This window comes from Mesoplodon bidens (genome assembly GCF_964165515.1).
Source record: "Mesoplodon bidens genome assembly, chromosome: 13".
NCBI classification, from domain to species: Eukaryota; Metazoa; Chordata; class Mammalia; order Artiodactyla; family Ziphiidae; genus Mesoplodon; species Mesoplodon bidens.
The window spans coordinates 38,797,617-38,819,554 of NC_138169.1; the positions used below are offsets into that span (position 1 = coordinate 38,797,617).

The 21,938-nt window shown below is 40.2% G+C and overlaps 1 protein-coding gene across 4 annotated transcripts in view; it reads right to left on the reverse strand.

Annotated features, from left to right (window-relative positions):
- ABHD3 (abhydrolase domain containing 3, phospholipase) overlaps positions 1–21,154 on the reverse strand; it is a 38,437-nt gene extending 17,283 nt beyond the window's left edge. For 3 of the 4 annotated variants that reach the window (XM_081252363.1, XM_081252362.1, XM_081252360.1), the window contains exons 1-4: positions 20,891–21,154; positions 20,263–20,426; positions 19,014–19,196; positions 6,131–6,176 (exon numbers count right to left, since the gene is read on the reverse strand). In XM_081252363.1, coding sequence (XP_081108489.1) covers positions 6,131–6,176; positions 19,014–19,196; positions 20,263–20,426; positions 20,891–21,052 — 555 coding nt within the window. In that variant the 5' untranslated portion in view covers positions 21,053–21,154. The remainder of the gene's footprint in view (positions 1–6,130; positions 6,177–19,013; positions 19,197–20,262; positions 20,427–20,890) is intronic. The other variant, XM_081252361.1, reaches the window with a different exon arrangement.
- Positions 21,155–21,938: the final 784 nt, after the last annotated feature.

Sequence of the window (21,938 nt, forward strand, 5' to 3'; positions counted from 1 at the left end):
TCCTAAAATTCTTTATTTACTTAAACATTCTTTTTTTTAAACATTCTTTTTATTTAAAAATTGTTTAAATATAGAGAATTGCACAATCCTTTGCATACTCACCACTTACAGCAATTGATGTTACTGAACTGGACTTATCAGTGTTAGAAGAAAATTCTATACGATTCAATGAATTCATATCCACATCTGGCTTACAACCTTCCTGGGTTATTCTGATGGGTAGAGGGAGGAGGGAGAGGTTATCTGGGGGAGCATTCAGGAAAGGGCAGACTTGGGTGGGACACAGTGGTGTTCAGTAAGAAGACACTGAGTGTGGGAAAGGCAGTGTCTGAAGGTGAAAGTCTGACAACTGAACTGTGCTTTGGCTGGCCATGCGCTATATGCCCCTCCTCCCTCAGACCATTACAGTCCTTAATCCCTTGTGAATGCCCCCTTTAGAAAACAGGGCCCAGGAGGGGAAAGAGCCCTACATCCCTCCTACCCCATTAGCTTCCAAGGTGGAAAAGCTCAGTGGGAAACAAGAGCAGATTTCTCAAGATCTGAGTCCTTAAGTAACTACCCAAGGCATTGGAGATTGAGGCAAGATCCCTCTCTTGGAAAACCCTCCTTATCTCTACCCTCTTTTCGGCCTGACTTGACTTAAAGCCAGAGCTGAAATGTAAAGACATTGGACAGTCTAAGTTCATGCCCTAAGGCCACTAATCAGCTTTATGACGTCAAGCCTGTCACCCCACTTCTCCAGCGGTGTCCTCATCTACTAAATGAGGTTTTTAGGATTAGAGGATCCCTGAAGCAGAGCCACTTAAAGTGCCAGTCCAGGGTGAGATAAGGGGCTGGCATCAGAATATAAATCAGCACGCTTCTTCTCTCACCAAGAGAGTATTTCTGTGAGAAAAAAAAAAATCAGCTCACCTCGGCAGCGTGCTCAGAGCCGAAGTTGGCTAACGTTCTCTCACAGCCCTGACTCATACAGTCAGGGATTGTGTCAGATAGTTTGAGAAGTGAAAGTTGGCTGACAAACCGCATTTGGAGCAGCACCGCTTTAAAGTATTTCCTGGCTTCTGCTCCACTGTTGCCCCCTCGACCCCTCACCAGCTCTAACTTGAACGGGAAAGTACCTGATAGAGGCTTTTCTTTTTAACAGCTTTATGAGACATGATTCACATAGCATACAATTCACCCATTTAAGATATACAATTCAGTGTGTGTGTGTGTGTGTGTGTGTGTGTATGTATGTTTTAGTATATTCAGAGTTGTACAACTATCACAATTTTAGAACATTTTCATCACCCCCAAAAGAAACCCCCCACCATTAGCAGTCACCCCACCTCCCTCCGCCCGAGGCAACCACTAATCTTTCTTCCCATCTCTACAGATTTGCCTATTCAGAATATTTCGTACAAATGAAATTACACAATATGTGTGCTTTTGTCTGGCTTCTTTCACTTAGCATAATGTTCTCAAGGTTCATCCATATTGTAGCACGTGTCAGTACTTTATTCCATTTAAAATGCTGAAAAATACTCCATGGCATGGCTGTACTACATTTTATTTATCCATTTGTCCATTAATGGACATCCTGATTCCTTCCATCTTTTGGTTATTATGAATAATGATGCTACAAATATGTGTGTACAAGTTATTGTATGAACATATATTTTCATTTGTCGGGTATATACCTAGGAGTGGAATTGCTGCATCATACGGCAACTCAATTTTAAGTTTTTGAGAAACTGCCAGAGTATTTTCCAAGGTGGCTAGGAGAGTTTTCTGGCTGGGTTTAGGGACATAGAAGTCTGCATGACCCTATAAACAAAAGGAGAGGGACCCTTGTGTAGCGTTCAACAAACTCAGGTTTGGCTGAGTTCTTTGTAGATTATCATTCCTAAACTAAGCTGGAAACATGACAGTTCACAAAGTAGTCATTAATATTAGGGAGTTTGCGGATAACTTGGATTCCTGGATTCCTGGTCTTGAAAACCAATCTGCAGAGAGCAAGAAAAGGCACCATTGGGACTTCCCTGGTGGCTCAGTGGTTAAGACTCCACACACCCAATGCAGGGGGACTGGGTTTGATCCCTGGTCAGGAAACTAGATCCCACATGCATGCTGCAACTAAGAGTTCACATGCCGCCACTAAGGAGATGGTGAGCCAGAACTAGGGAGCCCATGTGCCACAACTAAGGAGCCCGCCTGCCGCAACTAAGACCCAGTGCAACCAAATAAATTAATATTAAAAAAAAAAAAAGAAAAAAGCACCATCTACTTCGAGGGCTCCAAGAACCCTGCAGGGGTATCTGAGGATCAGTCTACTGAGACTAGGACTCTCTGTCTTCTACAGCTCAGAGCCCCAGAAAGGGCAACATGCAGGCTTCTCATTTCCTAGTGAGCAAGGCTTCTGGCTTCCTCTCAATCCTGCAATGACTAATTGGAAATGAGGACAATGTGGTGGTGGAAATTTTCTACTTTCTTATTCTGCTCTGCAGGAGCCATAGTAATCCCTATAAATTCTAAATATATCACCAACATATTTCAGCAAATCTTTTACTTTTGCATTTCTTCCACTCCTAGGAGAACTGCTTACCCTAAATTCCATTTCACCTTTACTAGCTCTTTTGGGTTAATTTCAGTTAGAATCGGTTCCTTCCTGTTTGATCTTTGCTGATTCATCTTTTGTTCTTTTTTATGCCTACCCTAAGTTCTTACTTACTCTGGGCCTGAGCTACATTAAATCCTTTCTGGAACAAGGTGAGGTATAAATACTCATAGAGTTCCTCTAGTCTGAAACAGTAACTGTTTATAGCTCTAAGGCAGAAAGAAGAAGGACTATCAAGGGATCTAAATATCAAACCTAGCTCTAATAATCAATATTGGCATCTCATTTTTGTGATCCATTAGGTGACAAGAAGTATATATTAAATTATAATTCATTTACTCCCTTTAATTTCTTTTCAAAAACAGTTATTCTAAAAGGATATAATTATAATTATGTTTTAGTCATTTGTTATCCTTATTTTTTCTTAAGTTAGATGGCATTAGCCTTTATGATACAGATTTTTGCTGGAGGTACCAGTTCATCAGAATTCAACCCGATGCACTGTATAAGACACCAGAGATCAAGCTACTCTTATCCTCTCACTTAGAACTCAGTGAATTCTTTAAAAGTTAAAAAAAAAATTTATCTAATTACCATCCCTTTGTAAAATCTCCCAAAGTGTTCTTGGAGATTTTTAAAAAATCTATGCAAGTTCATGGGTAAAAGTTACTGGGTTGCTGCATTCTTTTAAAGTAAATTTCCAATTAACTTTAAATGCTCAGGGTAGAAAGTTTTTCAAGCTTCCTCCTCCTCTTTTTCTCTCCTCCTTCCTATTTGTTGTGTTCTAAGAGTGTATCCTTTGCTCTACCAATGGTTCCTAAGCGATCTCACCCACTCCTGACCTCCTGGTTCCACTGCGTACCAATAATCCATTCCTTTCTTCAGCCTGTATGTCTCTTCTGAGGTCCAGTCTAGTACATCCAACTGTTTATGAAAAATTTCCACCTGGATGACCTAAAAGCACCCTCAATATCTAAAACTGAATTTGTTATTTTGATGACACCAAAAGCTTGTAAATTCTCCTAAGTTGCCTATTTCAGCAAATATTACCTTTCACCGTATTAGCCTTTTACAAGTCAGCAAAACTAGACATGCCAACCTTGACTCCCGTCTCTTCACTTCCCACCATACTATTCTTTCTGCCCCATGAATACCCCTCATTTTTGTTCTCTCCCCTCCCTCCCCCCCCACCTCTGCGTTCACACTCTGGATAGGTCTTTAATAACTAACTGCCTTCTAACAGATTTCCCAGCCTCCAGCCTCCTTCCCCTCCATCACTTTTCTGCCATGGTTCTCCTTCTAAAACATGACCATGACCAGGTTATTTTATATGTCAATTATACCTCAATAAAACCAAACTTAAAAAAAAAAAGTCAATGGTTCAATACTAGGTTCCTTGGAATTCTACACATGACTCTTCAAAATCTGGCCCTACCCTTTTGGGAGAATTCCTATCACTTCCTGAGTAATGAGAGGGAGCACAATATAATGGTCAAGAACATAAGCACATAGCCAGCCTACCTGGGTCTGAATCCTGGCTCTGAATTTCTCAGTGAGAGCAAGTTCTTAACCTATTTGTTCCTCATTTTCTTCATCTGGAAAATGGGGATGATGGTGGCTACACTTACCTAAATCACGGGGTTGTTTCTATTGCTGAACATCGAGTACAAAAAGACATAATGATATATTCTACGGACTCAATAAACATTAGATAAAATGATCATCATTTTTATCCCTCCACAGATAAGTACTTGCTACTACGCTCTTTAATACCTTGCTTTTCATGCTGAGAAAGCTCCTCTATCCCCTCTGCTGGTTCAGTACCATAGCCTTCAAGATCCAACTCAAATTCACCTCCACTGCGATATTCTGCCGCCTCCCCTGGGGCAGTTAGTTACTCCTTCCCTCTATGCTCTGTAGCCTTAGTAAACCTTCCTGTGGTCACACTGTCTTGTGTATATTTTTATGTATCTGACCATCTCCTGCAACTTAAGTTAAAGCTCCTAAGTAAGGGTTAGGGGGCTTCCCTGGTGGCGTAGTGGTTGAGAGTCCGCCTGCTGATGCAGGGGACACGGGTTCGTGCCCCAGTCCGGGAAGATCCCACATGCCGCGGAACGGCTGGACCCGTGAGACATGGCCGCTGAGCCTGTGCGTCCGGAGCCTGTGCTCCGCAGCGGGAGAGGCCACAACAGTGAGAGGCCTGCGTACCGCAAAAAAAAAAAAAAAAAAAAAAAAAAATACTAAGTAAGGGTTAGGGTTGTGTATAATAATGTGTGCACTCCTCACTCTATTGCCTTGTACAGTGCCTGATTTAGTAGGCATACAACACAGCTTTGCTAAATGAACAGATCCTTATCTCTCACTTTATGGAACCGAATGGATTTTACTTTGCAGCATGTCATTTTCTTGAGAGCCTCAGACCATGTCTTCCCCACCTTTGTGGAAGCACCTAGAAGGACACACAGCAGACAAGAGCTGCTCAAAAACAATTTGCTTAGTCCAGAGCCAGAGTGACAAGTTCAAATCTTTCCCCTTAGAATACCTACCACCTGTCTACAAGATTCCTAAAGGGCCAGACTAAGTAAGGAAATGTGAACCTTCACCTTCACGAGGCACTTGAGTGAGACCGTAAACACTTTATAACTTTAGCTTTTGAAATCATGTTGATCTTGATCCTCTCCAGGACTTAACTTACTATAAAGGAAAGTGCAAGAGCTCTTTTTTTTCCCCCAAATTCTCATAATGTACTGACACAGTGACATGATTGTAAATTTTTATTGCCATCGACTTAATTATTTATAGTCTTAATATCATTCTCTATCAATGACCCAGAAAAAAAGTTTCTTTCTATTCTGATAGAATTGCCTTTGACCTGTTGAAGTGGTGAGGGACTAACAGTTGAAAAGCTTCAAGAAAATTTCAGTGAGTGTAATATTTCTCATTCCAACTCACAGGTTAACATCAGGTAGAGTGATGATTTTCCAAGAGACGGAAGAACTTCTATCCTAGCAAAAACTTTAGGGGTTAGAGGGAAGAAAAGCTGATTTAGAATAATATTTCCTCCATGTAAACTGTGGCAGGCAAATAGGCATATAACATGCAGTCAGTCCATTTCATGACGACAGTAAATTTCTTAATTAAAAATGTATTACTGTACTGGTTACTTTTTTTTGTACCAGTTAATTTTTAAAGAAAATATGTTTTGCATTAAAAATGATGTAGATAAATATTTATTGATGCTAAAATATGGTAAGTATAAAAGTTAAGTTATAAAATAAAGCCTTAATTTAAAAAATAGAAATATATTACATTTTAAAATTTAAATATAAGATCTGGATGAACATAGACTAAGGGGATTCCCCTGGTCATATAATTATGGGTTTCCTTTTTTTTTCTCATCCATATATTTCCACAATGAACTTGTATTGTTTACATAATAAGCTATCTTAAATAAAAAGGAATATGTTTTTGTTATAAAACTGGAAATGATTCTTTTAAAAATTAAGCTGTTGTGATTAATTTAAATTTACTTACCAAGAGATTCTCCCCTGCCACTCCTCTGTTGTTAAAAACCACACATCTAAAAACCAGGAAAGTAATTTTTGTTATTTTTACACATGATTCTTACAATATAATATAAAAATCATCTTATTGGCACTGTTTTAGAGCACTGAAAGGTTCTTAAAAATCTGTTCCAAAGAAATGAGGATGCTTGATAATTTCATTAAATGCACTAAAATACATTTCTAGTTCTCTAAATTCACCATGTGGATCCAAACCAGAAAACTGTGTATCAAAGTGATGTTAAATTTTCCTACCAGAAGCAGAATTTTTACAACTACTTCCTATGTATGTGTAGGCCTCCAATAAGTATTATTAAAACAATTCTGAATACAAGTCAAACTTAAATGTTTTTGACTCAAATTTAAAAAAATATGTCCTCTACCTATTCTATTTGCAACATTAATAAGCATCTATTCCTATCCTGAGAAACAGCTCTTGTTCCCTCAAGGCTCGGCAAACACAGACACTGGAATTTTACCTGCGGTGAAAACATCACTACAGGTAGAGCTGCAAGGAGCATGGCATCTGGGTTGGAAGGTTGGCCCCCACTATGCTACTGCTTGGTGTTCAGCTGACCTAGGGGAGGAAAGACTAGCTGTGTGTCCTATAATGCTGTTTGCCTCTCCTAGGTCAATGGTCGTATGTAAAGGGCTTTAGAGCAGTGCTGGCTCACAGTAAGTACACAACGACAGTTAGCTAATTAGTAGCAATGGTAGTTGCAGCACAATGCTAACCTTTACACAGTCATTCTGCACTGACAAAACTTTCCGTCAACCATAATCCCGGATATGTATTTTTGCCATCCTCAAACAAAATCCTGACTTGTGTCTGCATGGGTTCTCTTTGATTTAGTGAATCTATATTCATGTCAATTAAAATTCATTTTGTTTTGTCTATCTACTTAGCTAATCAATCAAGACCATTTAAGGTTCTAATTTAACCCCTCCCCTTTTTGTATTTAAAGCATTTATTATCTTTATTTTCATGATGTATTTAACACAGAAGAAATAAATACAAAAAGCCTATAATTAAGAATATATGTGACAGGGCTTCCGTGGTGGCGCAGTGGTTAAGAATCCACCTGCCAATGTAGAGGACACGGGTTCGAGCCCTGGTCCGGGAAGATCCCATATGCCGTGGAGCAACTAAGCCCGCGAGCCACAACTACTGAAGCCCGCATGCCACAACTACTGAACCCCGTGCACCTAGAGCCCATGCTCCACAACAAGAGAAGCCACCGCAATGAAAAGCCCTCACACCGCAACGAAGAGTAGCCCCCGCTCGCCGCAACTAGAGAAAGCCCGTGCACAGCAACAAAGACCCAACACAGCCCCCCAACCAAAATTTAATTAATTAATTAAATCTATTTTAAAAAAAGAAGAAAAATGTTCTAATATCTCAGAAATCTGATTTGAGAAAAGGCTAGAAATATTACATTTTATTGACTAGTCAGAGAAAGATTTTAAATATACTATAAAAACATGCAGAAAAGTTAGGTAGGGTCAGTTAGTCTTTAATCTTTTCTTGCTAAAAAGAATGGCAAGACAGACAGCCACTTGTATTTACTTGCATAAGCTCCTAAGTAACACAGGAATCAGGGCTAAAGTTAGTTGTGACCTTGAACCTCGAAGCTTCCCGTCATTCAGAAAAGAACCACTTTCAAAGTGCAAACACTACATAAGGATAAAAATGGCTTCTGGGGCAAGATGCCATCATGTGACTGCCCCTGAGAGAAGGGAACAGAATTAGTGAGGGGAAAGAAAACGATGATCTGCAAACTCAGGAAAAAGCAGCCTATACATCTGGGATTTTCTTCCAAATTACAGACTGGGGTGTTTGTAACTTTCCTTTAGGCAACTTTGAAAAGTGGATCACAGCTCTGCTATCTCTTGCTAGAGGAGAAACTGTACTGAAGTCTCCATGGGTCTTTGTTTCTGACAATGTTCAATCAGTAACTGTCATCACTGTATATACCTCTAGCCTTGGGAATGAGGTAGAGAAAAAAGGGAGGATGAAGCAGAGAGCAGCTACGGAGGGAGGCAGAATGACGGCTGCCCTTTGGTCCCTTTCTCCCACTCCAGTTAGTGACAAGCAATTAGCTGGTTTCGTTTAACCCCTTTTCTGCCTGACCGTCATCGGGGACACTTGACACTTCAGTAAAATGAAAAGAGCAGGCTGTGAAACACCTACTATTCCTAAGACATTTGATAAGACCCTCTTAACTTTGTAACAGCTCTCTCCAAATAAGTTTTACAGTTTCTCCCAAACAATTTTAAAGGGTATGTCTAGGAGGGAAATTTTTCTGCAAAATTTATTTTTCCTACATATTTTAACTATTTAAATTTTCCTCTCAAAACAGGGAAAATATAAATAAAGAGAAGAAATACTAAATAAAAATCTGATATTGAGAACTTTCTATGACAACAGAACACATTAATTAGGAAAGCAGATGATTTTCACTTAATGAAGGTTAAATAAGAGGCAGAGAGCTACCCACAGCGCAGGATTTCTCAACCTTGGGCACTACGGACATTTTGGATCAAATACTTCTTTGTAGTAGGGCTGTTGAGAACCACTTGGTTGAGAACCACTGTTACAGTGAAATGGGACAGATAGCCTTGAGTCTGCTCAAGCCCAGTGATCTACCAGAATAAAGGGATTTTATCATACAACTTTAAATATTTTCCAGTTCGAAGATTCCACAAGTCTTTGAGTCTATGAATAGAAATAATAATCAGCAAAGGATGGAGTGAGAGGAATATTCAGAGATCACTATGCTGATTTTAGATAATAATGACAGATAATACTTATTAGGTTTACTACATGCCAGATTGTCTTCTAGGCATTTTACATGAATATTAATATTGGAATGACTCATTCATTCAAAAATTTATTAAACAGACTAGTTACTGAATTAAAGATTGAGTTAGTGCTTGTAGGAGAAAAACAAAATAAAAATATAAGGTTCCCGGCCTCAAGAAGAGTATAATCTAATTAGGTTGAAAAGAAATGCATTATACTTTCAGATGAGTGACCACAACAAAAGTGATATCACAAGGCAGTATGTGATTCAATGTCCAACGAGTGGTATAGATAATAAAGCCTTATGAGGTTAGGATGGGCAAAATTCATTAGGAAAGGATTCATGAAAAAGGCAGATAGATCTTATGCTGAGACTCAGAAAATGGTAAACATTTCAGCAGAAGGAAAATGTGAGATATAATATGGGCTGAAGGGAGCAATGTGAGCAAAGATATAAGGTAGGAATGTATAAAAGTTTCTGAGGGATGAGAAAATAGATCATTTTAGCTGAAACATGACTACATAGTAGGATAACGATAGAAAATAAAGATGGAAAAATAGGTTAGCATCAAAATAGGCATAGGGTTCAGAATGACAGATTAAGAAAAGATGACAAGGAAGTTCTGCTTCCAGAAATGTCATGGTAGCTCCTTCTGGGCCAACCCTTCCATAGAATAAAAAATAAGTGCTTGCTAAATTATAAAGGCGACAGAGAACAACCAAAGCAGGCAGAAACTAAATGGGAGTTGACACTTGGAAGAAAAAAATGGCATTGGGTGAGTTTCTTTTCACAGCTTTTTGCCTGAGGGGAGGCACCAGCTGGTATTACTCAGTAATCGATAAAGGTCAAATAGAAATGTTCAATCTCATGGGCTTGAAAACCAGAAAACAGAGTTTGATGCAACTATAAAAGTTAGAGAAAGGGGGAAATATCAGAAAAGAGAGCGAAACGGAGGCAGAGTCCTAAATTCTGGATTAAAAAAATGGGCAAAAAGTCTGGCTGAGCCTTCTGTGATGTAGACTCTAAGCAGTCCATTTAAGGATAAAAAACTGAACAGAGATTTCAGCTGCTGTCTACTACAGAGGGGACAGAGATTGAATTTGAGTTTACCCGAATTGTCTGCCTGATAAACAAAAATCAGTCATTAGAAAATATATAGAAACTCTTTTTAAAAAATATAACAGAATTCAGAGTCTCTACAATGGATCATTCAAACTGTCCAGAACAAAATCTAAAATTACTAGACCATGAAGAAACAGAAAAACATAACCCATACTCAAGAGATAAGATAATCAATGTAACTGATCCTGAGACAGTCCAGGTGTTAGAATTAATAGGTGAGGATTTAAAGCAGCTATTATAACTATACTCAAGGACACAGAAGAAAATAAGCTTGTAGTGAATTTTTTTTAAAAAAAGGAAATAGCAGCAGAGGAATAAAACCTATCAAAAATGGAAAATCTAGATTAAAAAATGCAATATCTGAAATAAAAAGTTCAGATTTGAACTAAATTTGATTTAACTAAAACTAAATTTGATTGAACTAAAAACTAATTAAAAGGCAGAAATTGTCAGACTGGATAAAACCTTCAGGACCCAACTATATGCTGTCTACAAGCAATACACTTTAAATATAAACACAGATATTTTGAAAGATAACATATAAAAAAAGATATATCACATAAACGGTAAGCATAAGAAGGCTGGAGTGGCTACAGTAACATCAGATTGATATCACAACCAGAGATAAAGAAGGATATTTCATAATGACATAAGAGTTCATTCATAGGAAGATTAACAATCATCAATGTATATGTGAGTAATAACAGAGTTTCCAAATACACGAAGCAAAAATGGACAGAATTAAATGGAATCATAGAAAATCCACAATCATAGTTGATTTTAACATCTTTCCATCAATGAGACAAAAAAATTAATAAAGGTATAAAGTGTATCAATAACACTATCAACTGTCTTAACCTAATTTACATTTATATAACACTACATCCAACAGCATAATACACATTCTTTTTAAAAAATGATAATACCTGAACATTTCCAACCTCACTAAGGTCATAGAGGCATTATGACAGATAAACATAATTCATGTACCTTCTTCTAGAATATGAAGCATCAGAAATCAAACACATAGTTAACAAGAATATATTATTGACTGTATTAATACCCAACTCCTGATTATCACATGGTAATGGAGAACACTGAAAGTTACATTCATAATTCAAGAACCTCATTCTCTCATTCTCTTGTTTCAACCCTCTCCCTATAAAATCTATTCCCTGAGTAGGAAACATGACTTATTTGCCTGTCCTGTCTTGAATTTTCCTCACAAAACTGAGTCCTGTGATATTACAGGTCTACATTATCCTGATAGGCAACAATCATGGGATTTGAGGAGCTAGTTGTTCCCAAGTTAGGAGCCTGAGACAACTAAGGGTGTAAAAAAGTAGTAAAGGAGACTTTTCAAAAATGACCAATTTTTCAAATAGCCTAACAGAAATCATACATTTTTCTGCAGCAAGGCTGTACAGGTGAACCTTAACCCTGTCACACACTGTCTAATTTTGGTGAAATTACTAACACTGTAGTTCTGTTTTTGGTTGGTAAAATGGGGATAATAATACATATCTTGGAATTGAGTACATATTAAATAAGATAACCTATGTATTACACCTAATATGGGGCCTATCATGCGACAGGCACTCAACTAAGCTAAATTTAATTACAGTAAACAAAAATGGCAATTCTAATTATTTTTTGCTGATCATAAGCTCTAAGTGGCCCTATGAATTTAAAGCAAAAAAAGACCAACAAGTTAATATTTAATTAAATGCAATTTATTAGGCATAATATTTCAAAACCAGTGGCCACAAGGGGAAAAGGAGTCAAAGTTATCTTTGATGTGAGGAAGCTAAAAACCTTATTGTACAATTAACATCAAGGGTTCTCTTTCAGCAATCTCTTAAAACATTTTACTGGAATCTTTTTTTTCCCATTAGCTCTCTCATTTTCCGTAACATTTACTCAGCTGCTTTCTGACGTTCTCATATTTTATCTTACTTATTTGAATTCTAGCTAGGTCTCTTTGGTATTTCTGTACCTTCTGTTAACTTAAGACCCAGTTGAACTAACCTACAGAAAACCCTATTTAAGAACAAAAGTGTTCTACACTAATTATATGAACTAATAGGAATTATTCCAGTGTCACAGATCACTGCTGGCAACTTTATTTCCCAAAACCGAGTCAGAGACATGTATGTGTTCCAGGATGCAGATTACAGCGGCCGCTCCATCTTAGCAAGGCATTACCCTCCTTCTCCCTGTTCCACCCGCTGCCTGGCCAGGCACGCTGCTATCTCTGGGCCCTCCTGGGATGGTTTCTTACCTGGTAATAGGGCTGAGACAGTAAGTACCTCATTTCCATCTGACCAGACTAAAAGAGCAAGGCTCTTTTCTAAGCCAGACAATGGCCTGACTCACTCCTTTAACTTTCATAGCTTAATACTTCAAAAAATGTTCATCGTGGGCTAAGCTTCTTCATATACATTACATGCAATCCTTATAACCCTATGAAGTATAGGTATCTGTACAGATGAGAAAATTGAGGCACAGAGTGACTAAATAATTCATCCCTGGATACACAGGTAGTATGTGACACAGTTGGGATCTGAATGCAGGCAGATCTGACTCAGTGATCCACTTAACTAGCTCACTACGCTGCCCTGTGCTGTCTAAACTAGTGACATTAAAGTCTCTTTTTCCAAAGAGGATGGGTGCTCTGAACATAGGGTACCCGTTGAGTGCATGCCAGCTCTGATAAAAAGAGCTTTGTCCCTGAAAGTTTGTTAATTAAGGTATCATTTTATAGTGGAACATCCAGCAGCTCTATTCCCTAGAGAATAGGATCACTTGTCGGTATCCACCATAACTTTTTCCAGAAATGCCATTAAATAAGCTAAGTTCTTCATTCAGTGCTTTCTAACATTTAGCATTATTTCATCTACCCAGCCTCATGAATAATCAGTTAACTGACTCATTCTCAAAACTTTAAAAATCAAATTATTTTAACAACAAATGATAAAAATACTTTGAGATAAAAACATTCTGGTGTTAATTTTAAATGACATCTTATCTAAGATACTGCTTTTAGATTGGAGAGTGGTCAAAACTTGTCTTTTTGTTTCACTGCCTGATTTTCCGTGGTTCAACCTCCCCTTCCTTCCTCCCTCAGGAAGAGTCTTTGGATGACCCTCCAATGTACTCCTAATGCTTCAGGAAATGCTAAACGTCACCTAAAGCTTAGTCTCCACTGGTGCTACTTCCTCTAAATAAAAAATGTGACACATATATATGGAATTTAAGAAAAAAAAATGTCATGAAGAACCTAGGGGTAAAACAGGAATAAAGACACAGACCTACTTGAGAATGGACTTGAGGATATGGGGAGGGGGAAGGGTAAGCTGTGACAAAGCGAGAGAGAGGCATGGACATATATACACTACCAAACGTAAGGTAGATAGCTAGTGGGAAGCAGCCGCATAGCACAGGGAGATCAGCTTGGTGCTTGGTGACCGCCTGGAGGGGTGGGATAGGGAGGGTGGGAGGGAGGGAGACGCAAGAGGGAAGGGATGTGGGAACAGATGTATATGTATGACTGATTCACTTTGTTATAAAGCAGAAACTAATAAAAAAAAATGTGTAGGCCCAAACTCCAAACTGGAAAGGGATGAAACATTTAAAAGTAGTCAAATTTTAACCTCTTTAAAATCATCTCCCACTTCAAATCTCTCAGAAAGATAAATTATGGACAATGGCATCCTTGCTACCAATAGTGGGCTCTGCAGTGAAGGATAGGAGATCTTGATCCTATCAAACCACAGAAGAAAATCAGTGCTTTCTGTAAGTATTTTTTTTAAATGTGGCAAGAAGGAAATTTCTTGAAACATAAGCCTACAATCTTGATAACTCCTCAGTTGGTCCCTTTGCCCTCTTCTGCTGTTTCTCTCCTTTCTCTGTGAAAACTTAACAAATGTGTGACCCAGGAATTCCCTGGAGGTCCAGTGGTAAGGACTCTCTCTGCGTTTCCACTTTAGGAGGCCCGGGTTCCAACCCTGGTCAGGGAACTAAGATCCCGCAAGCCGTGCAGCCAAAAAACAAAACAAAACAAACAAACAAAAGATGTGTGACCCACTCCTGCTCTTGTCTCCTGAGGTCATCTTTGCCGCAGCAGTTGGGCTTCCTTCCTCCAGCTCTAATGAATCTTCTCAAATTGTGCTTTATCCACCCTCATTCTCCTTGCCCTTTCGGTTGCATCTGACCCTGCTGACCTATCTCTTCTCTCTATAAAATGTCTCGCTTGCTTCTGATAGTCCAGAATCCTGGCATTTGCAACACTCTGACCAGTCAGTGCTAGAGACTGTCAGTTATCTCCCAATATCCACCCTCCCCTTTTTTTCCTCAGTAACAGAATCCCCCAATTTCAATTGGGTACATGGCTGCCCAAAATAAAGATTTACTTCCAAACCTCCCTTCCAGCTAAGGAAGAACAGGCCCAGGTGACAAAAGCAAAACTGGTATGCATACTTGCTGGAAAGCATCCTTAAAGGGAGATGCTGAATTCTCTAGTTTCCCTTTTTTCTCTTTCTTGGGTGCTGGAATGCAGATGTGATAGCTGGAGCTGATGCAGCCATAGGTTATGAAGCAACATGATAAAAGAAACTTGGTTTTCTGACACTATAGAGTCCCGATCTACCTTCTTGGATTTTCATGTGAGAGAGAAATAAACTTGTATTTTGTTTAAGTCACCGTTATTTTGAGTTTTCTGTCACTTGTTGCCAATCCTGGTCCTATCTAATGCATTTCTTCCCTACTACTGAATACTCTTTGTCACTTCCACTAGACTGTGCAAATGCTCTTTGGGAATATAGGTTCTGATACTGTACTTTACTATACCAAAATACTTAATGACTGACCTAGATTTCAATGAGCTTATTAGTACATAATTCTGGATGGGTCACTCTTTTTTAATAGTAGTTGGGGGTGGAATAAAATAGTAGATGAAGGCTCTCAGTAAAAGAGGTCAGAGTAAAAGATGATTAAGATGCTCTCAGAGTTACTGTTTTTCTCCCTGACTTTAGTTGAAATGCTGTAACTTAATTCAGAGAATCAATAAAAGATTTAAGAAAATAGGATATTATCCTGGTATACAAAATAATATCTATTCGGCTATATTACTGAATAGAATTTTTTAAAAAGAAATCTTGAAGAAATGGATGAGATTTCTAACTACTTTATCAATCATATGGGTGTAACTTATTAGAGGGAATGACTTTTTCTCCAGTCCTCTGGTTTCTATGAGGGCTTCTCTCTAAATGCACTCCTGGCCTCCTGGCCTTTCTTACTTCACTTGCCCTCCAGGAGATGAAGGACTTACCTGATTGATACAAGTTTGAAGAATGACTGGGTCATCTGGCTCAGCAAATTCTCTTCTCCTCTCAGGGGCAAGTTCATTCAGGGAAGTACATAATGTACTCTGCCAATGAAGGCAGCCCAAGTATTCCCCATTCAACTCCATTTACTTTTTTTTTTTTTTTTTTTTTTGCGGTCCTCTCACTGCTGTGGCCTCCGCCGTTGCGGAGCACAGGCTCCAGACGCGCAGGCTCAGCGGCCATGGCTCACGGGCCCAGCCGCTCCACGGCATGTGGGATCCTCCCGGACCGGGGCACGAACCCATGTCCCCCGCATCGGCAGGCAGACTCTCAACCACTGCGCCACCAGGGAAGCCCTATTTACTTTTGACTTCTTAACCTTTACTCACAATTACCTTAAATGAACCTTAGCTTAGTTTCCTTTCATTATTAATTTTGAATTAGTGGACCTTAACAGAAAAGTTTTGTGTTGTGTCTTTGTTAGTTTTTAGGTACAGGAAAAAAAATTTACTTAACAGTAACAACAGTAAACCCTTATGTTTCATTTGTCCATATGCCAGGAGTTAGGTTTTCTCTCAAGTCTAAATCATATCTCACAAGTAAAGCATCAATGGTTCCCTGTTGAACTGACAGAATCCATGACCCTCTCTACATACTCAAACTGCACATAAGATAGTAACTGGGGCCTGAAGGCAAGTGCACCCTCACGATATTGGGCTGCTAGCACTGCCTATGCAGTTCTACTGTATAAGAGACATTAACATAATATCAAAGCATTCCTGCAAGGAAGCTAGATGTTTCCCAAGAGGTAGGTTTACTCATACTTGCTCTTTAAACTATAAAAAAAAGTTCTACTTTGCTCAGGGAACAGAAAGTCTAGGAAGGAAGATAAAACATTTCTAAAGACCCATTTTGTTCAAGGCATGAAACCAAACACTTCACACATTCTAATTCGTTTAAACTCTGTAGTGAGAAGCTACATTGGGGAAGTTAAAAATTAGTTGCCCAGGGTCACTCAGTAAGTGGCAGTTCCAACATTTGAACCCAGACCTGGCTCTAAAGCCCATGCACATTCCCCCATATTACACAGTCTTCCCCAAGCTCTGTTACCTACTGGATCCCATGAAAGGCTATCAGTGACTTAGATCTGTTTTGCAACCTAAGGACTCCACACAGCCTTGTGCCAAAGTTCCAGATCCATTTTTTTCATCAGTGGTCTTGGAAACTACCTAGCTGTCTGCGGTAGATTGTAAACACATTTATTTAATAGCCCTTCCTCTCAAGAGGTGGAGTCTAACTTCCTACCCTCTGACTCAAGGGTGCACACATGACCTGACTACAACATGGCAGAAGCAACACTGTGAGAGTTCTCAGCTTGGGCCTGAAGAAGCCTTGCAGCTGTCACTTTTGCACTCTTGGAACACTGTGCCGCCCAGTGAACTTGGGGTGAGTCTGATGGTGGATGAGAGACCACATGGAGCTGAGATGAGTCATCCCTGCTGATGGCTCCCAAGCCCAGAGTTGTCCAGGCTGCTGACCACAAATACACGAGTGATCCTGGCCAAGACCAGAAGAACCACCCGGCTGAGCTCAGCCCAAATTGCTGGCCCGCAGATTTTGAGAAGAAATGTTGTTTTCAGCCACTAAGTTTGGGGAGAGTTTGTTATACAACAAAAGCTAATCCTCTCCAACCTAGATTCAGAGATTCCTTGCAGTTAAAAACAAATGAGGATAGGTCCCAAGGCCACTGAAAATTTTACTGGTCATTGCTTACTCATGCATTCTGCTACCTTCAAGCCCAGTGTGATTCAGCGTTAGAGTTCCCTAAACCCAAATAAGCTGGGTCTTCAAGCAGCTGACAGTGATCTGGTCCAGCCTTACACTCTCATAGGCTCCTTATGGTAAGGATAATTTCCCACAACTCTTTGTATCTCCTCACAGTACCCAGCGTAGAGCCTTCCTTCTATCATACATCCTCAATAAAATTTCTGAATCAGTAGAAGAGATTTTAACCCTTAGGGAAGCTAGAACCTTCCTACAGCTTTGAAGCACAGTGTAACAGTAGCCATGGTAATAAAATTTGGCAACTTTTACAAGTAATGGAAAAAAGCCATGCATACTGGTAACTCTAGAGCTTATGAGATTCAGTCCTTGAGTTTCAACTACATTGTGTTTTGTTTGTTTGTTTTTGTTTTTTTATTTATTTAAGTATAATTGATTTACAATGTTGTGCTAATTTCGGCAAGTGACTCAGTTATACACATATATACATTCTTTTTTTAAAATATTCTTTTCCATTATGGTTTATCCCGGGAGATTGGATATAGTTCCCTGTGCTCTACAGTAGGACCTTGTTGTTTATCCATTCTGAATGTAATAGCTTGCATCTACCAACCCCAAACTCCCAGTCCCCCGTCAACTACATTGTTTTAAAAAGCACTTTCTAAGTCTTGGGAGACAGTTCAGGCAAAGTATAGAATCAGCAATTTAAATATGTACAAAAGGCTTTATAATCTGTATTTTCTGAGCATGACTAAGTTTTAGCAAAAAATTGGAATCAAGCCTCATATCTAACTGAATGGTGCTTAAACATTGTATCCAATGATATCCAATGATAAATTCCTGCTATTGCTTATAGTGCAAATTTAATTGGAACCATAATTCTGGAACACCATATCAAGGCTTTCAAGAGACTGTCACCTCATGAACAAAATAGACTTTATCTGTAAAAGATCAGAGTTAACTTGTTAAAATTGAATTAGCTATTATGGCATTTTCTTCTTTATATCAACATGTTTTTATTAATATAAAGTCAACACCAGTTTTTCACAAAACAAGTGTTTTGAGTTTAAGAAAAGATACAACTTGACTTTAAATGCAACTCAGAGTGTTCCACTACAATAATTACCATTGGCTAAAAAAGACTGAGGCTCAAAAAAGCAGTACCTTTCACAATGAATCTGCTTTAAAATTTTAGAACTGAACCAGAAACTTAAAGTTGCTAAGTTGCTTGCAAAAATTAAATAGTATCTGGTGACTGAGTTGAATAATGATTATTTTAAAATGCTGTGCCATCATTAACTGTGCCCTAGCCATGTGCACCTGCAAACTCAGGTGGACAGAAAAGGCACAGATCACCTTTGGAAAAATAAGGAAGACCTACAAGCTGATTCTGAATATTTTTTACACTTGGGATCTGAGCCGATGAGGCAAGATTAGTGGATCCAGGGCCCAAATGTGGAGTATGACATGAGGGACATTGTGCAGTCTCTCAGGGGTTTGTAATTGCTATTCTCCTAGCAATCCCTTCACTGTGGCCTACTGCTTCTTAGCCCTGGGTCCTATGTCAATTCCTAAGTGATTCTAATTTCATGCATTCATTCAACCAAAATCTGCTGAGTGCCTAAGTGCTATTTCCTGTGCAATGATTCAGTTATGCATTTTCCTGAAAAAAGAGGGAAAGGAGGAAGCAGGGAAAAATAATAATTTAGGGGATTGCATAATCCACGCAAGAAATAAGTATTTCGGAAACAAACATGCAGACATATTTAAGCTTCATTTAGAATGAATTAAGTGAAAAACAGAAGAAATCTTTCACTGGTACCTGTATCCCAATTCTTCACTAAGGTGAATCATGTGAAGGATATATGATTCCTTGCTTGTTCCAGTGAGGCCAGGCAACAATAAGATAGTAGGTCTGGTGCTGGCATCCATATAACACTTACTGTTATCATCATCAAACCAGTCCAGTGAAATCTGTCCTCCATCTGCAGTTTTAATAAGTTCACTGAAAGAAATAACACAAAAGACATACATACACTTTTAGTGTTTCAAGTCATGTCTTAATATTAGTTCCTAATTCTCTCTCTCTTTCTCTCTCTGTATATATATATATATATGCCATTACTTGGTCCTCTCAAAATAACTTCTTTCCAGCATCCACTAACACACATGTCACTTTCTTTCATCACATGAATGTCATGAAATTAGTATCATAAAGTATTTCCAGCAAGATCAGTAAAAGATAGTATGTACAAATGGGCTTCAAACTACTTCAAATATTTATCTTAATCATTTCCTCATTACTCTGAAATACCCAGCATTTAACCCCTATTTGACTGAGGTCACCCAAATAATTCAACAGAGAATCTTGAATAGGTAAACTGCTGATCTGATCACCGCTCTAGCCGTTTGACTCAATAACGCAGTCTCCTCACAGAGCATATTACAAAATTTGCTTCTTAAACATTTCAAAGTACTTCTCACATAGTATCTACGAACTTGAAGAATTTTCCCAAACGAATAGTGCAAGTTCCAGGGAACAAAAGAAACTCCAGAAGGACTAGATGACTCAGTAAAATAAATAATAGGCACCATTTAAATCTCCTGGTTACTGATATAGTCTGGACCATATCTTTAACACCTCAAGGACATTATCCACAAGAACCCATTTGCTTATCAATATGAAGTCCTTTTACTTGGGTCCATCACAGAAAATCCACATTAATTGGCATCCTTCTCACCCCCACCGCCAGCTCAATGCATATCATCAAAGGATCTAGGTCCTCAGGGACAGAGGCATGACAAACTGGAAAAAGAGTAACCCCCAAACACTTCTCTCATCTTAGAAAATAAACCATTTACATCAGAGCACCTCCCCCCAACAGTGGTGAAAGGTAACACCTGAATATTTTCCTGCAGCTGCGTGTGTCTGTGGCAGACGTGCCTTCCACCTTCATTCCCCCTTGCTTTTCTATATACTTAACTAAACCGGAGGTTGTATTAACCGAAAACTGGGAGTATGCAAAACACTGTGATTTTGAAGAAATGACTGAAAATGGAACTTTACTTACTTTCTATACTTCACCGGAGGCTTGGAAGTGATGAAAGGTCTCAGCAGTGTCTGTCCTCGACTCTCCCAGCACCAGACCGTCGGGTAGTACGTTTCTGTCACCACAGGACAGTGGTCCTGAAGGAAGCGGCTGAAACTCTCACCCCCTGTCACTAACTGGGGCTTCTGTGGGGAAAGCCAGTATCAGTGAAGTGTCCAGAACAAAGTTTCTGCCAACCGTAAACCAGAAACAAGCGCAAACTCGTCCCTAGCGCGAGATCCGTCTGATTACATATCCTTCTGGAAGCCTGATGCAAATAATTCAAACACAACGAACTTAACCGTGGTTTATTAAACCCTTCTAGGGAATGGAGAGTGTTGACACACGGGAGTCATCCTCAGAAGTGCTAGAGCATCGCGGAGCTGCTTTACCAGGTTAGCGAATGGTGACAGGGCAGTGCCGCCCGCGCCGAGGTCAGCAGGGTCCCGCGCGCTCAGAGGGCGTCCATCAGATGCCGGGGAAAGGGCCCCCCGGACGGCCCCAGACACTCGCCCCAGACAGCGGCACCTCCGGCTTCGCCTGCTGCTGTCACTCCCGGCAGAGCTGCCCGCGGCCCTGCGCCCGGCGCCCGCGCCATCCCCCGGCTCACCTTGGCAATGCTGCTCATGTAGTAGCAGGCGTAAGCGAAGCTGAAGCCCAGGATCAGGGATAAGCCCACTCCCGAACCGAAGAAACCGATCCGGACTTGATGCTCCAGGTAGAGCGAGAGCTCCCGGGAGAGCATCCGCAGGTCCATGGCTAAGCGCTGCATGGCCCGGGGACCGCGGCGCGCGGGTGCTGCGGCTGGAGGCCAGCTAGCGGGCAAGGAGCGAAAGCGGGCGCGGCGGCGCCGCCGCGGAGCCTTGACCAGAGCGTCTCCGGCCGGACTGAGCCGGGCTTCCGCCAACGGGCGCGGCCCAGTGGCCCCGGGAGGCGTAGCCCGGCACGCCGTACTCCGCCGGCTCCGCCCCGGCTTCCCCCGGTCCGCCCCCCACCGCCTGCCACTCAGGAACCTTCTGTGGCGCGTTTCCAAGCTTGGCCCCCGAGACGGCGGACGGCGTTCTCTCGGCCGGGTCACAGTCAGCCTGAGTGAACCCCCAGAGTTGGGAGAGAGCGGGTGCCATTTCGGAGAAGGAAATGGGCCTGGCAGCACGCGTTCATGCCCCGGGGCGGGCACCAGCCCCAGTGTCCTTGAACGGTTCCGCAAGGGTCTTGGTTAATCCTTCCGGTAAACTAGCAGGTTTAGGGTGCCCAGGAAGTGTACGCTGCAGTTGTAAGATTTGGGGAGTTAATGTCAAAGATATGTTAGGAGGATGCACTATGTAGTGAAAAAAAATCCTACATCCCCCAGGAAGTTGTGTTGCCCCCAAGACTATCAAAAGAGAAAAAATAGTCTATAAACATTCAGTAGTGAAGGCATTCATACTTGACTTTAAATCTCTCTGAATCCTTTAAGTAGCTAAGTATGCCTTAAAGAGAAGTGGTTCCCAAAAATAAATGAGGAGATCAAGAATAGGAACTGGGATTCAACGTTTTTAAAAGTCTATCTGTGGTTCATTAATGCTCTGAATTTATAGACATATGGAAATTCAATTACCTAATATACAGACAAGAAACCATTTATGAAGTAGGTCCTGCTAGGCTTATTTATGGCAACA